Genomic DNA, 24,997 nt, shown 5'->3' with positions numbered 1-24,997 from the left:
TAATCCCACTTAGTCAAATTTAAGAGGGCTGGAGCCAATCTCAGGAGCATCAGGTACAAGGCAGGAATAAACAAACCCTGATTGTCACTACATTACAGTGCCAACTCACTCTCACAGAAGGAAAATTAGAATCCCCCAATTAACCTGAAAGAGTGTCTTGAGGAAAATTCAAATGGACATATAGATAGCATGTAAACTGCACAGAGACAGTGCCAGGGACTTACATTTATGACATCTGAATTATCTTAAAGTAAATAATTCACCTGCGGTGGGCTGGCACCCTGCACGGGGATTTGTTCCTGCCTTGCGCCCTGTGTTGGCTGGGATTGGCTCCAGCAAACCCCCGTGACCCTGTGTTTGGATATAGCGGGTTGGACGATGACTGAATGACTGACTGACTGACTGACTAACTAATTCAAACCTTTTGAAACCCTAAAATATATTCCTGGTGATAGTGCCCTATGTGTTCAATAGGAATGATCTGTACATTTTGATGGCATGTTAAAATGAAGGCATAATATCTTAAATAGAAAATTTTGCATAGTTTTCTGGGACATCTTAAACGAATGTAATTTATTTTGTGATGTGTCACACGCTTTTTAACTTCTGTTGAATCATTTGGTCTATCTTTTAAGATGTCTGAAGTACAGTTTTGAATAGGCAGAGTAATATTCTTGTGCCTAATGATGTGCTCCTAATTAATGTATGCAGTTTCAAACATGTCTAAATAGGCTTTGCATTCCAAGTAAAATTGTTTACAATTATCTTCAAGCTATTCTGTTCTTACTACAGCTTAGCATATATGGACAGTTTGGTGTAATGACCTAATACCCCAGCGTTTGGTTGTTCACATTGACTTGAGGGTTGTTTAGTGAGATTAACATAAAAGTGTGCATAGCAAGCCATATAAACAAAAAACTGTCCATGGTTTGAGCATTTTGCCAGCTTTTTAATGAATTGGAAAAAAAACTACTTAGATGTTACAGAAAGCACATGGTGACCAACCATTTAACTGCAGTGGGTATAAGTGAAATTGTGCTCTTTGTCTATTCTGAGATGTGACAATGCCTTATATCTGTGGCTGCTGTTTTAGCTTGGAGCACCTCTCCTAGGGATGAATAGATGCAATATAGATATATTACATACTGCATTTCATTGTAATTTTCTGTAACTACATCTATATAAAAATCGTGAGTGGTCTTGCCTAGACTTACTCATATACTCAGGTATGGGGCTGGATATTTGAGGAGTAAACCGCAAGACAATGATTATATTTTTATATTATATACATTAAAGAACCATCAACAATAAATCAAATCAAATGAATAAATTGGACTCTGCAGCTGCATGAATAAAAAATTTGCCATGAAAGTTTTATTAACAATTCAGGTAAATTATCACTTTCAGTTAAAAGTGCAAGAGACGTTAGTAATGTGTATAATGTAATACTTGTACACAAAATTTTGTTTATGTAAAGCAAAAACTTTCTCAAATATGTATGTATTACTATTTGAACGTCAAACGGAAAATTGCGATTATCTCAAAAACCGGTTGTTTTTTGAAAAATGTAAACAGACAAAAAATGCTTAGAATGTGGTGCTTTACAAAAATATGATGTGAAATTATCACATTTTTAACATTTTTGGGGAAACATTTCAGGTAAAGTACCACTTCCGGTTAGCAGAAATAGCTCAAAAGTTGATAGAAATCTGTTTTGTACTTAATACTTGTATGCAAAATTTGGTTGACTTAAGTGAAAGCATACTCAAGTTATCGTGTTTACATGCACAAACACACAGACACACAGACATAATTCCAAAAATTGTATTTTCAGGCTCAGGGAAGTCTAAAACGTCAAAATTCATCAGAATCTCAAAATGGAATTTTTGGACGATTTCAATAATTTCCCTATACTTTGTATACAAGAAAGTAAAAATGTTTACAATATAATTATCTTGTTTCCACTGCAAATAACATGCCATAGAGGATCCAGTTAGGAACATTGCTGCAGGTGGTGGTACAGTACAGTACAGAATATGATTTATGCCATTAGATGATCTGGTACAGTGTACTGGCCTTGCCAGTGACACTGTGCTACTCCCAGCAGGGGGCACTACTTGCTATAAAGATATAAGATTAGTAAGGGAGATTTTTAGGTAGACTAAATAGGATTACCTACTTCCAGGATAAAAATAATAATAATTCTTCACATTTATATAGCGCTTTTCTGAATACTCAAAGCACTTTGCAAGCCCCACACAGGGAGGACCCAGGATGTGAACCCATGATCTTCTCACTGCTAGGGATGCCAGAGGATAGTTATCCCTGTATGTAACAGGGCAATTTGACCCTCTGTTAAATGAGCAGCTGCTACTAATGTGTCTAAATATTTCATTAGATGTTCTGAAAATGTAACTGAGCTCATTAAAGGCATGTTCATCAAAGGATAAATTATGCTTCATTCTCAAAATTTCATTAGCTTATGTCCTACTTTTCTAATGTAATAAAGGTATAATAGTCTGTACAATTGCTGTATGTCTCTCATTTCATAGACAAAGGAAACTGAGTTTAAATAAAGCAAAATTGCACAGAATCATTTAAATAACTCTTTTCAAAGTGATATGTGATAAAGGGACTGTTTGGCACCACAGTGTTATAGTTTAGTTACTCTAATAATCAAAAAGAATATGAATCAACACTTTAAAATATTAGAACGAAATTATGTTTCAATGTTGTTGAAAGTGAAAATATTTTAAGTAGAGATATTTTTATAATGAAGATATGCATACTGTGAGATATGGCTGGCCATTCATCCCGGCCAATACCCCCGGGCTGCCAGATGGAACCCTCCTTGCAGCATGGAGGTGCCCCGAATGCCAGCAGGGAATTTTGGACAACAGAGTTTTTATGCACAGCCCTGCTGGCTACCATGGGGGCCGCCAGGAGTCGCTGCAGGGAAGCACAAGGATGTGTATTTCCCCTATAACCCGGAAGTACGTCTTAGTCACAGCGACAGAGGAAATGATGTACTTCTGGGATGAAGAAAAGGAGAAGTTTTTACCTGAAAGAAAGTCATATGGACTGAGGGACAGAAACACTTCCAGGTCATGGATGATAAAAGGATTATGGGAAACCCCAGCAGACTGAGCTGAGTTGGGAGGCAGGGTGGCTAAGCATCTGGGAGTGGAGGATTGTGAATTGTATTTGTTATTGAGTATTGTGGAGTGGAGAATGCTTTGTGCACAGTATTATTATAATAAATAATTATTGGACTTTTTACCTGGTTTCTGACGCATTGTCTGAGGGTTCATAGGGAGCGAGAGCACCCCCTATCTGTCACAATACATACATACATGCATACATACATACATATAAAAAAGTTTATGTTTAGACTGAAAGATGTGATTGTCTTTTGATATCAGTATAATTATAAAAGATTACAATAAAGACTGTGAGAATGTGCTACAATTGAAATATGATATTAGATCTAATGTGTGGAAAGGTTAAGAAAAAAAACTTTTAGTAGATGCCAGTGGAAAAAGGTCTCGATGTATTTTGACATATTATGTAGTGTTTTAAAATGCCCAGAAATAAATGCATTTAAGATAGCTGGAATCTGGGTGCCATGGAGACTCAGTAGTTGGTGCTATTGCCTCCCAAGGACATGTAGTCATATGTGAATAATAAATAAAAAATCAGTCATTTCAAGCAGTAATATCCATTAGCAACACTAGCAATATCTTGGCTGTATTTGTATATAAATTTAATGACATCTTGATAAAAAGGCATCAATTTCTATCAAAAATATCTATCTATCTATCTATCTATCTATCTATCTATCTATCTATCTATCTATCTATCTATCTATCTATCTATCTATCCAATAGGCTGCATATCCGTGTTGCTAATGCTGGAGAAAAAGTGCAACCTACAGTTAGAGCACATAACCATTAGAGGGCGGCGTTGTCATTTTGAAACTTTAAACTTTTACTTACTCTTGGAGTGAACATATGCGCGATGCCATCAACTGCCCCTCTCAGCAGCAAACCTCGAACCAGGAAACAAAACAGGACGACGTAGGGGAAGAGAGAACTGAAGTACATCACCTGGATTGGAGATATAAATATTTAACTTTTGTTTTTTTTTTTGGAAACTTTTTGCAGTGCTTGGTATTGTCAGCAGGATATATGCATTGCATATTTGCCTGAAAACTGTTTTGAATGTCGTATACACAAAATGGAGGTGAGTGGTTTTAATTGCACTTAAGCGTATTCTTTTTTGATCCTTTGGATTAGACGTAACCCACACGTCATTCTTTCAAATTGTGTAAATGCAAGTTTAATCCAATTGTTAATTCTATGCACATTCTAACACGAACATATGGCGCAGCCTGTGACATCACACTCTGTGCGCGCCTTTTGCCGTCACAGCCTCCGTTTCCAGGTAACCCCTGACGTCATTTGGCTTGCTGTAATACAATGGTAAATTGAATTGCAAATATCAGTATTATCGAATGAAAATGTATAGTAAACATTTAAAAGAAGATGTGCTTTCCCAAGTGATTTCATGCAACTTTTGTCATGGTTCTTTAAAAAGTGAAGTGCTAAGATTTCCCCAAAGGTGGGAATAAAATCAGTTATTTCCAACAGCACCTTTCATAGAGGCCGCTGCCACAATGTGCACAGGGCATATAAGCAGCTATCCAAGGTATCTTGCTTTTTTTTTACATCTGCTTCTTATGTTCAGTGACTTGCCTTGCCAGAGGACTGAATTCCCTTAATCATGGCCAGACCCACAACAAGCCAGGCAGCAAGCAAGCAGAGTGTCATCCGCCAGTTCAGTCCACCACTTTCTGAAATGGAGTTTGAAATGTCCAATGTCTCACGGTACCAGAAATATGTGGTAGCTGAGCTCTTGTCACACTCTGGCTCGACAACTAAAAAGGAAGAAAGGGAGAGAAAAATCAGGTTTACAGCACAGAAATGTGGGCCTTTGGCTCATGTTATTTGCAAATAGCAAACTTTATGATTTACAGTGCCAGTCAGTCAGTCATTATCCAACCCACTATATCCTAACACAGAGTCATGGGGTCTGCTGGAGCCAATTCCAGCCAACACAGGGCACAAGACAGGAACAAACCCAGGGAAGGGTGCCAGCCCACCGCAGGGCACACACATACACACTAGGGACAATTTAGGATCGCCAATGCTCCTAACCTGCATGTCTTTGGACTGTGGGAGCAAACCCACACAGACACGGGAAGAACATGCAAACTCCAATGCAGGGAGGACCCGGGAAGCGAACCCAGGTCTCTTTACTGCGAGGCAGCAGCGATACCACTGTGCCACTCATTTTACAGTGCCTTTTTTATTAAAAACGTTCTATGCATAGGTACATTTATTGAAAACAGGAAGGTGAAGAGACTTGATCAGTTTTAAATTTAAATAAGACTTGATCAGTCTTGAGGACTCAGACAGCATTTCTGTAATATATAAAAACATTTTAAAGTCCCTCCCTTTCAAAGATCCCAGAGTATAGTAGGAAAAAGGATCTCTTGCTCAACATTTCAGAAAAGGAGTGGAAGGCAGCGATGCACAGAATTCACTCGAACTCCATATGCGCAAAGCATGCAATTATTCAACTTAGAATTATATATCGAGTGCATTTGTCTCATTTAAAATTGTCCAAAATCATTGCAGGACAAGATACAACTTGTGAATGTTGCAATCGAGCTCCACCCTCATTGGGCTGTATGTTTTGGGCATGCACCGAATTAACATCATTCAGGACCAAAATCTTTAAATGCCTTTCAGACAGCCTTGGTGTCACAGTCTCTCCTAACTCATTAACAACTGGGCTTAAAGTGGAGAAAGACAAGCAAACTGCAACTGCCTTTACTTCACTATTAGCATGTAGACTTATCTTGCTCAACTGGAAGAATCCTAACTCACCTCTTTTAAGTCAGTGGGTAACTGATATTATATACTATTTGAAACTAGAAAAAAATAAAATTTGCACTTAGAGGATCTGTTTAAAACTTTTTAAAATCATGACAAGATCTAATCGATAATATTTTAGAATAAGCAGTTAAACTGAGGAAAAGGATTTTCTCCCTCTTTTTTTTCTACTCATAAAGTTTTACTCTGGCTGTTGGCCTTGCTCTCTTTCTCATGGGTGGGGGTTGAATTGAATTTAGTTTTTCCAAGTTTGACTGGCTTATATGGAAAGTTACTTGCTTTTAATAAATTCAATAAAATGTTAAAAAGGAGAAAAAATAAATAAATGTAAGTAAGACTGAATATAAGGCTGGATTTGGGAACTTAACCATCCAACACATTAGTCTCCAAGTTACATTCCCATGAACCATTTACAGTGTAATAGTATGATTTGGAGCACACAGGGTGTACAAGAATGTACAATTAAAAAAGAAAGCCTGTCCTGCCAGTAATAGTCACACACCATATAAGACGTATTAGTGAGCTCATGTTGCAAGAAGTACTTTTTTGTATTTAATATACTACTACCAGAAACATCTTAAATTACAATTAATTCCTTGTAGGAATAAACAATATATAATGTTTCAGAACAATTTTCCCAAATTAACAAAACATAAACTACACCAGCATTTATTATTCATTTTCTTTACATGGTTTTGTCCAGGTCATGGTGATTAGGGAACATTTCATTATGATTGCTCTGGTGGTAGGCCAGGATTTGTAAAGAGAGAAAGACCGGATCTAAAAGTAGAGGCTACTTTCTGGTGCACAGGTGGCAAAATAGTGTGGCACTTGCAGTGCTTGCCAGTGCCAAGTACAGAAGGAACCTTCTTGCTCTTTACTTGCTCTTGCTCTTTTAGGTAGTTGACCATCCTTAACAGAACTTTTTGCTGTTTCTTTACTAGTTGGAAATTATTTATGGGACAGAAACTTTTATAGGTCCCTTTGCAGTTGGCACAGAAGCTGATCAATTGTATGATGAAATGCCAGCTATTACTATTAATGGCTCATCTCCATGCTGATAAAACTTGTCTGGGCCATTGCAAAGCCCTCCTTTTGAAGTTTCTGTCCCTATTGATCTCTTCCAGCACCTTGCAATAGTACACAAACTTCGGTGACAAAACACATTAGCAGAGGTCTTGAGCAATTCAATGTCAGGTGGCATAGCAGGGATATTCAATGCTGCTTTGTTAGATGGCATAGCAGAGATGTTGAGTACGGCACTGTCATGTGGTGCAGCAGAGGTATTTAATGCTGCACTTTTATGCAGTGTTCTTTCCTATATATATATATATATATATATATATATATATATATATATATATATATATATATATATATATATATATATATTCACGGCATTCGAAGTCTGTGTCACAATCTGATTGTATGGGTGGTTACCTACCAGGTAACCTTTTTTTTTTTACCTGGTAGGTAACCACCCATACAATCAGATTGTGACACAGACTTCGAATGCCGTGAATGTAATTACCCCGATCTACATGCTGTCAAATAAACGAACCACACGCCGTGGCGCAAACGTTAGGGGCATCGCCTCTGGCGCTGACGTCCAAGGTTCGATTCCCGAGAGGGAGTGCAGTGGAGTGTGTACACCTGATGAGCCCAGAATGAGGGCGAAACACGTGTCGTGTACTCTTTGCATTTATTTGACAGTAAACTATTTCAACCATATATATATATATATATATATGGGTATGACATATATATACCTTGTGATGTGCTACAGATGTATCTCTTCTTTTTCTTCTTTCACCGAAATGACACTGGAAACAGCATTCCAGGTTTGGCCTAGGTTGGGATCTCAGCTCTGAAACTCTCCCTCAATGGTTGTTCTGTGATGCCTCTACAATCTGCTTCATTTTTTGCCTGCTTCACTGGCACTGCTTCACAATGCTGTGTTGCGGTCAGTTGTAACTCAATTTGTCACAATTTTCACCAGTGTCACCAAGTGCTCATGGATTCTCTTGCTCTTTACATAGCTCCTTTAGATAACTCACCGTCCTTAAAAGAACAACTCACTGTTGCTGCACTATTAGGAATTTATTTATTTATGTTACATTAGCTTGCTTGTCATTTTTATAGGATGCCCTGTAGTTGGCTTTGAAGCTGTTCATTTGCGTGAGGGAATGCTGGCGGCTCATTTTGTCTTTAACTCTTCCCCAGGCTGATGTAACTTATCAGCACATTACAAGAGTTTGAAATTCACACTTATAGGCACTTAGAGTAAAGACCTGTACATGAGAGTGCAGTGGAGAAGATGCTGACTTTGAATTGTTTTTGGTTACATTGTATTGCTCCTGATATCATTCTTCACTTGGTTTACATCAAGCACCCTTTTTGATGTTTGGGTCTCTAGTTGCTATTTATTTAACCAATTTATTCTAGGATTGACAATAGTGGGTTCTAATCGGTTATGTAGCTGACCAAGAATTGCTTATCATTGCAAAAGATTTTGAAAATTAGAATCTCATTTGTGTTATGCATTTATATGGGTATTTAAAAATAAAAAGCTAATGTCTGTCCTGTAAATGTTTCTGCATCTGAAATAGTGAGAATTTCTGTAGTTACAGTTTAGGTCCATAAATATTTGGACAGAGACAACATTTTTCTAATTTTGGTTCTGTACATTACCACAATGAATTTTAAATGAAACAACTCAGATGCAGTTGAAGTGCAGACCTTCAGCTTTAATTCAGTGGGGTGAACAAAATGATTGAATAAAAATGTGAGGCAACCGAAGCATTTTTTTAACACAATCCCTTCATTTCAGGGGCTCAAAAGTAATTGGACAAATTAAATAACTGGAAATAAAATGTTCATTTCTAATACTTGGTTGAAAACCCTTTGCTGACAATAACAGCCTGAAGTCTTGAACACATGGACATCACCAGATGCTGGGTTTCCTCCTTTTTAATGCTCTGCCAGGCCTTTACTGCAGCGGCTTTCAGTTGCTGTTTGTTTGTTGGCCTTTCTGTCTGAAGTTTAGTCTTCAACAAGTGGAATGCATGCTCAATTGGGTTAAGATCAGGTGACTGACTTGGCCATTCAAGAATTTTCCACTTCTTTGCTTTAATAAACTCCTGGGTTGCTTTGGCTGTATGTTTTGGGTCATTGTCCATCTGTATCATGAAATGCCGCCCAATCAATTTGACTGCATTTAGCTGGTTTTGAGCAGACAGTATGTCTCTGAACACCTCAGAATTCATTCGGCTGCTTCTGTCCTGTGTCACATTATCAATTAACGCTAGTGTCCCAGTGCCACTGGCAGCCATGCACGCCCAAGCCATCACACTGCCTCCACCGTGTTTTACAGATGATGTGGTATGCTTTGGATAATGAGCTGTTCCACGCCTTCTCCATACTTTTTTCTTGCCATCATTCTGGTAGAGGTTGATCTTGGTTTCATCTGTCCAAAGAATGTATTTCCAGAACTGTGCTGGCTTTTTTAGATGTTCTTTAGCAAGTCCAATCTAGCCTTTCTATGCTTCAGGCTTATGAGTGGCTTGCACATTGCAGTGCACCCTCTGTATTTACTTTCATGCAGTCTTCTCTTTATGGTAGACTTGGATATCGATACACCTACCCCATGGAGAGTGTTGTTCACTTGGTTGGCTGTTGTGAAGGGATTTCTCTTCACCATGGAAATGATTCTGTGATCACCCACCACTGTTGTCTTCCGTGGACGTCCAGGTCTTTTTGCGTTGTTGAGTTCACCAGTGCTTGCTTTCTTTCTCATGATGTACTAAACTGTAGATTTTGCCACTCATAATATTGTAGTAATTTCTCAGATGGGTTTTTTCTGTTTTCGCAGCTTAAGGATGGCTTCTTTCACCTGCATGGAGAGCTCCTTTGACCGCATGTTGTCTGTTCACAGCAAAATCTTCCACATGCAAGCACCACACCTCAAATCAACTCCAGGCCTTTTATCTGTTTAATTGATAATGACATAACGACAGACTTGCCCACACCTGCCCATGAGATAGCCTTTGAGTCAATTGTCCAATTACTTTTGAGCCCCTGAAATGAAGGGATTGTGTTAAAAAAATGCTTCAGTTGCCTCACATTTTTATGCAATCGTTTTGTTCACACCACTGAATTAAAGCTGAAAGTCTGCACTTCAACTGCATCTGAGTTGCTTCATTTAAAATTCATTGTGGTAATGTACAGAACCAAAATTAAAAAAAAGTTGTCTCTGTCCAAATATTTATGGACCAAACTGTACATGACATTCCCATTCCATTAAGCGCTGTGGATTTGTCCATTTTTTAATAGACTGCTGTTTCAACTGAGATATGATATTTGCCAGAGTGAGGTCCAGATCATTAAGACTTAAGTTCATGATAAAGTCTCATTGCACTTAATATACAACATTGACATATAATGAAAGATAATTTATCTCACAAGATAGTCTACATCCGTTATTGCCAATCAGTAAAGCTGTTAATGACTTTCCTTAATGTGCCCAACTCCTATTTACTGCATCACTAGTTAAGATCTGGGCACCAGAGGAATTTATTATGTCTCTTTTCACAATGCCTTACAGCTATCACGTATTACCCATTGAGTCTGTCACATGGCTGGTGCCAGATGTCCATGTAAAAGCATGTAAACAATCTTTCAGGATCAACACTGGTGTTTTCAAATGGCATGCAATTCAAGACAGAGAAATGTTTAGTTATCTAGTACCATCTCATTGTCCACTCTCAGGAAGGAAAAGGACACCGTCTATAGGTCACTCAGCTGAAAGATAAACTGAATTAAATAGGAAGCTATTTTTATAAGAGAACTGTTCCTAAAACTGATTAAAGGACAGTAGCTCAGCTATGTATAGTTGTAAGAAAATAAGTGTTGTAGGACTAGCCTTAGCCTTGACTCCTTTACTGTCAAGAAAATTGCTGCCACAATGTTAATAAAATAAGAAGACAGAAGATGGAGCATGCAGTGTGCACAACACCATCTGGATGATGCCAAGGTGAATTAGGAGGCCTAAAGCTGGGGTTGTGTGTGTTTTAGTCTGTTAACTTACAATGGATATGGGGTGTTTGATCACTTATAGGACACCTTCTGACAGATTACATGAAAGAAAGAAAGAACCCCCAATAAAACACCACCCATTCACAAATGGATCCAGACTGACAGTCTTTTAAACTTTAAACTGTATTCCAGGTAAACTTTGACTTTTACCAAGGTAACAAACATTTTGATCTGATGTGACTTATTCTTTACAAGTTTTATACGTAGTTAATTTTGCCTTAACAATTTGTAAATCAGCCAACTTATTTATAGGTTTATTTGTTTTGGTCATAGTAACAACATCCTATATATAAATATAGAATAATTAAAATACAACTAAGAACATTAAAAACTTAAGAATGTCAGAATGGTAAAAAGGTAATAAGCAGTGTTCATTTGTCAGTACTCAGGGATCGATTTGTGAGATATACTGTAGGTATTAATGGCACATTGCTATGTAGCACATACCAATGCAAATCAGTTGTTCTTTTATTCAAATGCGGCTTATTGAAACATGCTTAAGCCAATGTTATTCACTTTGTTTGCCCCAAGTCCGTCAACCAGGGTGTATCAGAAAACAAAATCAGCAGAGTTCAGTGATATTGCAATATAAATGACAAAGTGCTTCCCTCAATGCAACATCCAAGGAGATCACAATGGGTTGCTGAGAAAGTCTCTTTATTTCTTAGTAAAGTACTCCATTTCTGAAATTGCAGGTTCAGGAAGCAAGCTGACAAAGAGTAGACTGCAGCTCCTGTGCATCACTCTTCCTAAAATGTAAAAAACAATAGCCTTCAGACGAGGAGCTATACTGACATAAATCTTTTGCAACAGGTCATCAGTCTGTCTTTAGGAATTCAGTTATAACACTTCTAAAGCCCCATTCATGCTTAAACAGCAGCAATTATGTAAATCCACTTAATGATGAAGTTGATTCACACAAGACTTAATCAACATGTATTGGACCCAGATGGACTTGGAAGCTATCAAATCTATGACTGGATTCTCTAGAGCTGAAAAAAAGAATAACTGATCTCAGTTCTGTTTGAGAAGTTGCTATGCTCTGCTTTCAACAAGCAGATACAGAAAGTTTCTGCTCTCCATTAAAAACAGGGACCCACCAAGATGCAGCTGGCATATTTGACATAAAATCACACAAGCTAGAAGCCTCTGGGACACTCCAGGAATAAAATGTTTTGGGAACACAATCTTTCAGTTTCACACTGCAGTAAGTCTCTCTCCTTCTTCTATTGTCAGATACAATAAACATTACTTCAGCACACATTCCAAGTTAAAACAGTTCCTGTGGAGGAAGCAGTTATATGGTATTCTTTGCCACAATGTTGAAGCTAACATATTGTTAATGAATAAAGTCCTTCCCCTGTCAGATAGTTGAAAAGCAACCAATGACAATGATTTAAACAATTCCTCACTGAACCATGGGCTCCTTATCTTACAGGCATCATCTCCCAGGAACACTTGCAGATACAGGTACCCATTACAGACCGACTACTAGTGCAGGTAGTTGCTCATCTCATTTGCTACCCACCAACAAAGCTGGACTTCTACTCCAGTTTACTTTGGCTGAAGACACTGCCTGAAAATTCTCAAAGCCAAACTGTCAATGCCATTTTGATTTTGTGCCAGCACTATAATATTTTCTGCATAGGCTGCTGTACAATAAGGGACCATCAACCCATCTACTGCTCTTTACAAATCCTTTAGCAAGGGCACAGCAGCCAAGGAATATAGTATCCCTGACAATGAACATCCTTGGCTAATCTTCTACCTACTGTAAATGGAAAACAAAGGTCACCACTGAGCCTCTGCTAACGCTGAATGTCATTATCTACAGTAGTTTATTAATTACTAGCTGTCCTCCGTGGCTCCGCCCACATAGTAGTGAAACAGGACAAACTTTAAAAATCAATAAAAAAAAATTAAAAAGTGTAATAATTTGTATTGAGAAGAATTTATATTGATAGCTTTTGTATCCAAGGGCCTCTTAATATATAATATTTTTTGTTTTTTTATCAGGGACGAGAATGAAGCTGTGACCTCTTTACCAAAAACGTAAAAAGTTGGAAAGGTGTCTCTGGCCAAGCGGAAGGTAGTTACGCTCCAATGTCAAACTACATCTGACCGTGTTCAGCTCTGACGATATCTATGGCAATGAGCAGGTACCTTCTAAAACACACGTAGCTGTGATGTCTCTCTCGAAAACATCAAACGTTACTCTTTAACAATCTCTAGATGATAATGTGTGCTGAACAAACAGATAGAGCTAGCTAAGCGAAGGCTTGGTACGCTTCAACACATGGGATAGGTAAAGCGACTCGAGCAGAGGCTGGCATGTGAGTGAGGATGGCTCCGCCTGGCCCCCTACTCCTGAGGTACCACCTCCCCCTCCACCTGGCCCTCAGCCTGTCTCTCTCTTTTGCGCAAATAAATCAGTGCCGCAACTGAACTATGATACTTAACGCAATGACAGAAGTCACAAAATCAAACAGAATGTTCAAGCAAATTATAGAAAAAAACCTGATCTAAATCCATTAAGTAGTTCTCTCGTGAAAAGACAGACAGACAGATGTTGAATTTTATATATATAGATATATTGATGACCCAAGAGTGAAAACCAAAGCTGTAAAGCACATTACATACAGTATGTAATCCTGCTCTACTCTATCAAAAGCTTTTTCTTGATCAAGCACAATGGATCTAAGTATACAAACCTAGGAGCTCACAGAAGTCAGATATACAGTCATATGAAAAAGTTTGGGAACCCCTCTTAATTCTTTGGATTTTTGTTTATCATTGGCTGAGCTTTCATAGTAGCAACTTCCTTTTAATATATGACTTGCCTTATGGAAACAGTAGTATTTCAGCAGTGACATTAAGTTTATTGGATTAACAGAAAATAGATAGATAGATAGATAGATAGATAGATAGATAGATAGATAGATAGATAGATAGATAGATAGATAGATAGATAGATAGATAGATAGATAGATAGATAGATAGATAGATAGATAGATAGATAGATAGATAGATACTTTATTAATCCCAATGGGAAATTCACATTCTTCAGCAGCAGCATACTGATACAATAAATAATATTAAATTAAAGAATGATAATAATACAGGTGAAAAAAAAAACAGACAATAACTTTGTATAATGTTAAATGTTAACGTTTACCCCCCCTGGTGGAATTAAAGAGTCGCATAGTTTGGGGGAGGAACGATCTCCTCAGTCTGTCAGTGGAGCAGGACAGTGACAGCAGTCTGTCGCTGAAGCTGCTCTTCTGTCTGGAGATGACATTATTTAGTGGATGCAGTGGATTCTCCATAATTGATAGGAGCCTGCTGAGCGCCCTTCGCTCTGCCACAGATGTTAAACTGTCCAGCTCCATGCCAACAATAGAGCCTGCCTTCCTCACCAGTTTGTCCAGGCGTGAGGCGTCTTTCCTCTTAATGCTGCCTCCCCAGCACACCACTGCGTAGAAGAGGGCGCTCGCCACAACTGTTTGATAGAACATCTGCAGCATCTTATTGCAGATGTTGAAGGAAGCCAGCCTTCTAAGGAAGTATAACCGGCTTTGTGCTTTCTTGCACAGCGCATCAGTATTGGCAGTCCAGTCTAATTTATCATCCAGCTGCACTCCCAGATATTTATAGGTCTGCACCATCTGCACACAGTCACCTTTGATGATCACTGGGTCTATGAGGGGTCTGGGCCTCCTAAAATCCACCACCAGCTCCTTGGTTTTGCTGGTGTTCAGGTGTAGGTGGTTTGAGTCGGACCATTTAACAAAGTCATTGATTAGGTCCCTATACTCCTCCTCCAGCCCATTCCTGATACAGCCCACGATAGCAGTGTCATCAGCGAACTTTTGCACATGGCAGGACTCCGAGTTGTATTGGAAGTCCGATGTATATAGGCTGAACAGGACCGGAGAAAGTACAGTCCCTTGTGGCGCTCCTGTGTTGCTGACCACAATGTCAGACGTGCAGTTCCCAAGACGCACATACTGAGGTCTGTCTTTAAGATAGTCCACGATCCATGCCACTAGGTATGAATCTAATCCCATCTCTGTCAGCTTGTCCCTAAGGAGCAGAGGTTGGATTGTGTTGAAGGCGCTAGAGAAGTCTAGAAACATAATTCTTACAGCACCACTGCCTCTGTCCAAATGGGAGAGGGATCGGTGTAGCATATAGATGATGGCATCTTCCGCTCCCACCTTCTCCTGATATGCAAACTGCAGAGGGTCAAGGGCGTGTTGAACCTGTGGCCTCAGGTGGTGAAGCAGCAGCCTCTCCATGGTCTTCATCACATGTGATGTCAGAGCAACAGGCCGAAAGTCATTCAGCTCACTAGGACGTGATACCTTTGGGACTGGGGTGATACAAGATGTTTTCCAAAGCCTCGGGACTCTCCCCTGTTCCAGGCTCAGGTTGAAGATGCGCTGTAGAGGACCCCCCAGCTCCGATGCACAGACCTTCAGCAGTCGTGGCGATACTCCATCTGGACCCGCTGCTTTGCTGGCACGAAGTCTCCTCAGCTCTCTGCTCACTTGCGCTGTTGTTATTATGGGTGGGGATGTTTTTCCTATGCTGGTATCAGCAGAAGGATGTGTGGAGGGTGCAGTACTCCGAGGTGAGAGTGAGAGTGGGTTAGGGTGGTCAAACCTGTTAAAAAAGTTGTTCATTTGGTTTGCTCTCTTCACGTCTCTCTCAATGGTGGTACCCCGCTTCGAGCTGCAGCCAGTGATGATCTTCATCCCATCCCACACTTCCTTCATGCTGTTATTCTGCAACTTCTGCTCCAGCTTTCTCCTGTACTGCTCCTTCGCCGCCCTGAGTTGGACTCGGAGTTCCTTCTGCACGCGCTTGAGCTCATGCTGATCACCGTCTTTAAAAGCCCTTTTCTTCTGATTCAAAAGGCCCTTGATGTCACTTGTAATCCATGGCTTGTTGTTAGCATAGCAGCGTACTGTTCTTACTGGAACTACAATGTCCATACAGAAGTTGATGTAGTCAGTAGTGCAGTCAACAACTTCCTCAATGTTCTCATTATGAGATCCCTGCAGGATATCCCAGTCTGTAGTTCCAAAAAGTTCTCTCAGAGTATTCTCAGCCTCCGGGGTCCACTTCCTGAATGATCGTGTGGTTGTAGGTAGGACTCTAACTTTTGGTTTATAGTGAGGCTGAAGCTGAACCAGGTTATGATCTCCTTTCCCAAGCGCAGGCAGCGGGGTGGCACTGTATGCGTCTTTAACGTTTGCATACAGTAAATCAATAGTCTTATTTCCCCGGGTGTTACAGTCCACATACTGGGAAAATGCAGGCAATGTTTTGTCCAGCGTCACATGGTTAAAGTCTCCAGCGATTAGCACAAGCGCCTCAGGGTGCTGCGTTTGTAACTTAGCAACAGCGGAATGGATGATGTCACTCGCTGACTCCACGTCTGCCCGAGGAGGAATATACACGATGACAACAATGACATGTCCAAACTCTCTGGGCAAATAGTAGGGACGTAAACTTACGGCCAACAGTTCGATATCCCTGCAGCAAGTGGAGATTTTGATGTTAACATGTCCAGAGTGACACCACCGTGTATTAACATAGAGAGCGAGTCCTCCTCCTTTGTGCTTACCACAGGCACTTGCATCTCTGTCCGCTCTAACTGTGCTAAACCCGGATAGCTCCACGTTGGCATCTGGAATGGTGTTATTTAGCCACGTTTCGCAGAAACACAACAAACTGCATTCTCTGTAGGTCCTTACATTTTTCACCAGCGCAGCCAGTTCGTCGATCTTATTTGAGATTGAGTTTACATTCCCCAGAATCACAGAAGGCACCGAAGGCTTGAAACGCCACTTTCTCGCAAGCCGCTTCATTTTTAGCTTAGTGCCGGCTCTGCTGCCACGATACCGCCTTCTTACCTCGTCGGGTAAATATGGAACCACACCGGCACTGGCATTTGTTCTCAGCGCCCGAAGTTGAGTACTTGAATAGGCGAGTCTCGGCGTGTTAAAATCCATGCCCACGTTGTAAAAGTAAGTGTGTCCAGGGAACGAATCAACATAAAATAAAGTGGTAGGAGTGATCAATAAATAAAAATAGAAAAATAAAAGTAGAAAAGTACACATACATATACAGTCATACACGGAGCTGCTGAAAAGGCTGCCACTCACGGCGGCGCCGGATGCAATATGCATCATAACAAAATTAGACAGGTGCATAAATTTGGGCACCCCAACAGAGATATTACATCAATACTTAGTTGAGCCTCTTTTGCAAATATAACAGCCTCTAGACGCCTGCTATATCCTTTGATGAGTGTCTGGATTCTGGATGGAGGTATTTTTGACCATTCTTCCATACAAAATCTTTCCAGTTCAGTTAAATTTGATGGCTGCCAAGCATGGACAACCTGCTTCAAATCATCCCATAGATTTTCGATGATATTCAAGTCAGGAGACTGTGACTGCCATTCCAGAACATTGTACTTCTCCCTCTGCATGAATGTCTTTGTAGATTTCGAACTGTGATTTGGGTCATTGTCTTGTTTGAATATCCAACCCCTGTGTAACTTCAGCTTTGTGACTGATGCTTGAACATTATCCTGAGGAATTTGTTGATATTGGGTTGAATTCATCCGACCCTCGACTTTAACAAGGGCCCCAGTCCCTGAACTAGCCACACAGCCCCACCATGATGGAACCTCCACCAAACTGACAGTAGGTAGCAGATGTTTTTCTTGGAATGTGGTGTTCTTCTCCCGCCATTCAAAGCGCTTTTTGTTATGACTAAATAACTCAATTTTTGTCTCATTAGTCCAAAGCACTTTGTTCCAAAATTAATCTGGCTTGTCTAAATGAGCATTTGCATAAAACAAACGATTCTGTTTGTGGCGTGAGTGCAGAAAGGGCTTCTTTCTCATCACCCTGCCATACAGATGTTCTTTGTGCAAATTGTGGTGAATTGTAGAACGATGTTCAGATACACCATCTGCAGCAAGATGTTCTTGCAGGTCTTTGGAGGTGATCTGTGGGTTGTCTGTAACTATTCTCATAATCCTGCGCATATGCCGCTCCTATATTTTTCTTGGCTTGCCAGACCTGGGTTTAACAGCAACTGTGCCTGTGGCCTTCCATTTCCTGATTACATTCCTTACAGTTGAAACTGACAGTTTAAATCTCTGAGATAGCTTTTTGTAGCCTTCCCCTAAACCATGATACTGAACAATCTTTGTTTTCAGATCTTTTGAATGTTGCTTTGAGGATACCATGCTGTCTCTATTCAGGGGAGAGTCAAAGGGAAGCACAACTTGCAATTGATCACCTTAAATACCTTTTCTCATGATTGGACACACCTGTCTATGAAGTTCAAGGTTTCACAAACTAATCCAACCAATTTGGTGTTGCAAGTAATCAGTATTGAGCAGTTACATGCATTCAAATCAGCAAAATTACAAGGGTACCCAAATTTTTGCACAGCCAGTTTTTCACATTTGGTTTAATGTCATACAACTAAATACTGCTTCACTAAAAATCTTTGTTTGGAAAACACCCCAGTACTGAGATGTTCCTAGGAAATGAAAGACATACCACTGTTATCTTTTTTGTTGAAAGTAGAGTAAATTATTATGCAGGCTGAGAGGGGTTCCCAAACTTTTTCAAATGACTGTATCTGTTATGAGTACAATGCTATCCTGCTACTCCTCTTAGCCACATAATTTGACAGGGGGGGAAATAATTCTACCACCCTCAATAGCCTAACAGCCAATGTATTAGACAGAATGTTAGAGTATATACAAAGTAAAGCCACAAATCACCAGCTCTTATTTTTTCAGAAAGGTAATCTGTTCAAAGAAAAACAGCAACCACTGTTTCCCTGTAGTTGATAGGCATCAGTCCTTCATGCAGACTTTTGTGCATAAGAGATAGCAAATCAGGTCCAGGCAAGATTCAGAAAAAAAAAACTCAATTGGGAGACCGCCAATGCCAGAAGGATTCCTCGTGTTTGAAGTTTTCCATTGCAGCTGTACATTCTTCCTGTGTTACAGTGTGCTATCTTTTTCTACTTTATCTTGCTCTTTTTCAGAGATGTGTTAAAGGTCATTAAAAGGCCATGAAAAGTTTCAGACTATTCATTTACTTCTCTAGACTACAGCTTTGTAGAGACGTCCAGTGTTCACACTACAGAATCATGCTACTCAATTTGTTGATTGTCAATATTAAGATAAAATTTAGGAAGCAAACACACCAGAGAGAAGGTGAACTAACAGAAAAAGAAAATGAAAGATTGTAAAGTTTAGAACTATGTCACCAATAGAAATATTTTTACATTACATTATTACAAATGTAAATCTCTGCTCTTTTTAATGCAAAATAAGAGAAGAAGGATAAAAAGACAAGCTAATTAAACAATGAAATTAATTAGAGCAACAATAGCTGACTGATTAGGAAATTAGTTTGAACAAAAACTGGCAGCCAAATGGGGTCCCCAGAACTATGATTGGGAGCCACTGGTCAAACTCATATTATTCAGCTACTGGGCCTGCAGATATCTCAGTAGTAAATTTGACTCTGGCCCGTTAAACCAAGGAAATGCAGTATCTTGTTGGAGCATCAGACTTAGATTCAACATGAAATCGAGAGTGTACTAGTGTGACCTGTATTTTATAATTTGTCATTTCACAGAGTACTGCTTTATTTTTACTCACGTTTCTAGAACATCTCCATCAAATCACAAAACATTTGACTTCTGAAGGTCAACAGTGTCTTCCTCCAGGATTCTCACAAACATACTAATGCTCTGTGTAACTTTAACAGTGTATTGTTGGCACAACTGGCTAATCTGAATTTTGCCTGTCCCACCATATGCACCCCCCCAAAAAAAAACACTAAAGAAAATAAAACTATGTATTTTTTAAATATTAGAATTATGATAGTGCTGTCATAAGTTCTAGTGCCAGATTTTGTGATGTGATTTAAGGAAAGGCAATTGCATTGATAACCAGTGATCTGTAAAAGTAAAAAGACTAAAACATAGAAGCAATCTAATTTTGCAAGGGGAAGTGAGCTGCCCCTCATTTGTTACCCATGCTTACTGCCCTTTTTCCCCATTCCTCACCCTCCATGCATCCTGTAGGTCACACTGCTTGCCGATTTGCCTTACCACACTAGTAGCCTCTGTATGGTTTCCTATTGGGTTTTCAGTTAATGTACAGCTAACATCTCGATCTTAAATACAGTATTTTGATAACTAAACTCACAATGGAAAAAATGCAACTGATTATCTGAAAATGTTCTGCTCTCTCTGCAACTTCCATTGGTACATAGATATAAATAAAAACAGAAGTGCATTGCTCAATCAGCATTTTTAAAAACAACAAACAGCCCTTTTCCACCTCAATGGCAGAGATCAAGTTGGTTCAGATGCTTGGATAGAAGGATCGTCATCCCTTCACCGTGACTTTTGTGCCGTGACTAAAGATGACATCGTCTCCCCAGTTCCTTATCTACTATGCCTCAGGACATTTGCACAAAGCGTCTTTCTTCAAGATATCCCTTAACCCACTGAGATCAAAACTCCCCACCTTAAGCTCCATCACATAATAAGATGAGAAGCTAAGAAATGAAAAACAAAGAATATTAACAAGAAACTGAAGAAAGATAAACTCTGAATCTATTTTAAGCCTTCCTGAAAAGACAAGGGGTGCAACGTTGTCAGTATACTCCTGAGACTCCAGCTTTCTCTCATTAAACATTTCTGCTCCAGAGCATCTCTTTATAAGTTTTTCCCCCTAAACTAATAAACAAATGACTGTCTGAAAAAAGAAATCTTCCTGAATAATCACACATTTCCCACATTTGTCCTCATACATTTTTTTGTGTAGCTTTTTTTTCAGGTTCATAACTCTCTTCAGAAAGGAGACCTGAGCCTTTTAAATGTCTCCATCCTCAAAACTATACAAAGCACAAGACTTCTTGAAGTTGAGTAAAGTATCCTCAGCTTCAGTGTGCTTCTTAGACACAATCTGTTGACTATTCCATCTCACTCCTTTTATTACTTTTGGGAATTTAAATTCTTCATTCGGCTTTAATGGACCCATATCTACTTCACTACATGAAGCAAATTCTCTACACTCACTTGTCGTAGTGATCAGACCTGTCATTTCAGCTGCATAATTATCTGCATTATTTACTTGCATAACGCCCTGCCTTTATGCGGCAGTATTCTCATCAATCTCTGCTTGTTTTTCAGTTTTCTCTATATCTCTAAGAGTCTTCATCATCATTCTCATCTTCATTACTTTACTTTTGAAATAGTAAATATGTAATCGTGATTACATCTTGCCTGAAGAAGGGGCCTGAGTTGCCTCGAAAGCTTGCATATTGTAATCTTTTTAGTTAGCCAATAAAAGGTGTCATTTTGCTTGACTTGTTTACTTTTGAAGAAAGAAAGAAAGAAAGAAAGAAAGAAAGAAAGAAAGAAAGAAAGAAAGAAAGAAAGAAAGAAAGAAAGAAAGAAAGAAAGAAAGAAAGAAGGCGGAGTCTGGAAAATAATGACCACAAGTATGTAGAATGCTTTACTGTCTCCTTAGTAGCCACTAGTTAGTGGGAAAATTACACTAACTAAGCAATAGGGCCGAAGTCAGTTATGTAGAGAAGTACTTGTGTGTTTGAAGTACAGAAATGACTCTTAAGATGTCTTGAATGATGGCAGTGAATCTGATGATGACATTTTGAACCTGGTGATACATTCATCTCTAGAGGTAAACAGGAAGATGCAGAAGTCAGCAAGGAACTGCTTAATTCATCAGCCTTTGTTTTCCTTCAGATTAACTTATAGAACACCCATAGAAACATGATAGCACAGTGCCCCCTGCTTCATGATTAATGAGGATATGCTGTCAAACACAACAATTTAATGTCACCTTTTGAAAATTAAAGTACTCATTAAGCTGGCAATTTGTTGTTATAGTTGCTTACTTATACAAGCTACAAATGAGTCTTTGATCTAATGCACAGAAGCATTATATTACTGATTTTGGTGCACCACAAAGTGGGCAGTTTAGTTTGCTGTGCACCAAACTGTGTTCCTCTCTGCTCCCCACGGCTCCCCACAATTGTATATGTTGCATCACGTCTGCCTTGAAACTGTCATCCCTCATTGTCAGCTTAGTTTTTTATGGACATTACAGTGGGTTAGGAAAGCTACCAGCAGACACAGAGACCAAAATCAATATTGACTGAAACTAATTGCCCATAAAGTTGAGCGAGAGCACCAGTAAGGACACATGTGAGAATCTGTAGCTAAACAAAGTACATCCATTTATACCTGCATTGGCATTTGTCACAATCAGGTAGCATTTGACCACATTAAAAAAATAAATGGGTAAAATGTTGCGGTGATGAATCACACAGACCACATTCTCAGTTGGACAGAAATGGACAGCAATTACATTTAACACTAGTGGAAGTGTGAGTTCTCTATCCACATACAGCAATTGAGTCGTCTTCTTTTCACTTCTTCTTGTTGGGTCATTACAAGCAGCGAGTTTCCATTTTAACTACAGGAAATATGTTATGTTGCAAAAATAAACACGAGCAGACACCAGAGACACATTTTACATATAACTGTAATCTAGCTATATTATATAATGATACAATCTATGTATTGTATGAAACACACATTAAAGGGTTTTTTAAGAGAACTAACAGACACTGCAGGAAGTATTTGACATAATTTGAATATTGATGAAGCAGGCCATTTTAAAAAGGTCCAAGACCAGGATCCAGTCTCTGGGCCTTAAGTTTGACACCCCTACTATAGAGAAAAAGAGTGAAAGATTGGAGAAAGGAAGAAAGGAAGGCAGAACTAAACAGAATGAGCAAATGCTGTGAACTAAAGTCACAGAAATTTTGCTTAGAGTCATAAGCAGTAAAACATTGTGTGGTGAATGGCAGGGCCCTTACCCAGCTTGGACGCCCTGATTATGGAAGGACTAGAATAGAGACTATTTCTAGGACAGTTTCTCCCCCGGACCAACAGAGGGCAGATCCCTTGATTTTCAGCGGGAGCATGGGAGCTGAACCCTGCTGGGGCCCGTGGCCACCGCCAGGGGGCATATGGACGTTTTCAGGGTCCTATTTGGCCGCATTTCTGCCACACCCAGAAGTGCAGCCGGAAGAAGCTCGTTGGGCACCTGGAGCCCTTCAGGATGCCCTACAAAACGGGGCCAGTCACCAGAAGTTCCCTACTCCAGACTCTAACCCTCTGTGGTGTGTGGACTGCTCCCTTTTCAACCCAACCTAGGAGTACTTCCAGTGCCCGTTCACTGCCTCTGGGAAGCACTTCCAGGTCAAATCGAACCACCCCAAGACAGGGGATTCACCTCAAAATTGCTCCCTGGCAGCACCCATGGAACCGAACTGGGTAACCCTATGAAATTAAAACTCCCAATCTGCCCTTCAGATATATCCAGACAGGAACTCAGCAGAAGGGATGCTGCCCTCAACCACCCCCAATGTAGGAGAAGTGACAGGGGCACAGGAGGCATCCTTCCAGGGCCTTTCACTCTCCCTGGCTTCCCAACAGGGAATAGAATGCTAACTACCCAGACTGGGATGCCCCTACAGGGTAATGAACTGACAACCATCCCTGCTGGAATGCAAGTCCTGCAGGGTGTCCTGTCACACTGATTTAGACCATACATTATGTCAGCCTCCCATTCAGGTAATGGAATTTGGTCCACCTTCATTGGAAACCCCCTTCTACTTATGATATTGCCCCCTTCCAAGCTGAGCCCCTGAAGGCACAGCTGCCTGTTGAGTGAGGATGTCAGACAGTCCAGCAAATGACAGAGGTCAGTAAATATCAGCTGATTTATTCAGGAAGGATATAGAGTCATTATAGGCATTTGCTTTCCTCTGTCCTTACTCACATTGTGCTGACAGACTGCTAGTAACAGGATATCATTCCCATAATCTTGCCCATAAGATAATAGATAACAGTGTCTCTATAAATGTCCTGTCTCTTGGCACTCAACATACTTTTAATCCTTTTCAAAGTGTTTTGTACCTTTTCTTAAACCACAGAGGAAACTTCAGTCCCATTTTTTTAGATTGTGTTTCCTTTTTGACTGTTCTACCCCCTCACCCCCCTCCTGGATGCCATTGATCAATGGGGCTAACGGTGGTGGAGAGCTCTGGACATGTGCCATCCTTCATTTGTTGGGATTGGTAATGTAGAGTGAGCCCTTTGTAGATAGATAGATAGATAGATAGATAGATAGATAGATAGATAGATAGATAGATAGATAGATAGATAGATAGATAGATAGATAGATAGATAGATAGATAGATAGATAGATAGATAGATAGATAGATAGATAGATAGATAGATAGATAGATAGATACTTTGTAAGACTGTTCTCCCTTTTTTCCCCTAATAGAACCAATGCTGGATGATGAACCAAAACAATCAGTCAATTAACACACAAATACATACAAACCCCTAGATCTGTAAAGGTGAGCGTGCAAAGAAGCATTAAGCCACCCCGTACCAATCTATCTGTCTATGCAGCTTGTTTACTTAATTTGACCCAATCTGTTTAGTTTCAAATTAAACATTATTGAAGTTGTTCACAACATTTTCTGATCATTTTACTGTACATTTTTTATGCACTTAATACATTTTATATAAGTTAATATACTTGATTGTATATTATTGAACAATAAAATTGATTGCATCATATTGTAAAATATTCTCTTGAGTGATTTCCTGAGGTATCACTATGGTGTAATTTACATGGAAGTGCAGACCATTCCATACAGATATTTTATTGATGGTTTGGTTCCCTTTAGTTTGAAAGGCCTCTGTTAGAAGGATAATGGTATATGCTCTCAAAGTCCTTCATAAATAAACAGACAATCAAATAGTCTAATCATTAACTA

At 39.5% G+C, this 24,997-nt stretch overlaps 1 protein-coding gene across 1 annotated transcript in view; it reads right to left on the bottom strand.

Annotated features, from left to right (window-relative positions):
- Positions 1 to 24,997, bottom strand: part of slc6a17 (solute carrier family 6 member 17) — a 168,141-nt gene that overhangs the window by 16,523 nt on the left and 126,621 nt on the right. Inside the window, exons 5-6 of the mRNA XM_028797113.2 lie at positions 4,755 to 4,936; positions 3,996 to 4,106 (exon numbers count right to left, since the gene is read on the bottom strand). Coding sequence (XP_028652946.1) covers positions 3,996 to 4,106; positions 4,755 to 4,936 — 293 coding nt within the window. The remainder of the gene's footprint in view (positions 1 to 3,995; positions 4,107 to 4,754; positions 4,937 to 24,997) is intronic.

This window comes from Erpetoichthys calabaricus, chromosome 3 (assembly GCF_900747795.2).
Source record: "Erpetoichthys calabaricus chromosome 3, fErpCal1.3, whole genome shotgun sequence".
NCBI classification, from domain to species: Eukaryota; Metazoa; Chordata; class Cladistia; order Polypteriformes; family Polypteridae; genus Erpetoichthys; species Erpetoichthys calabaricus.
The sequence above is the reverse complement of the archived record's forward strand: the minus strand, read 5'-3'. Positions and strand labels throughout refer to the sequence as shown.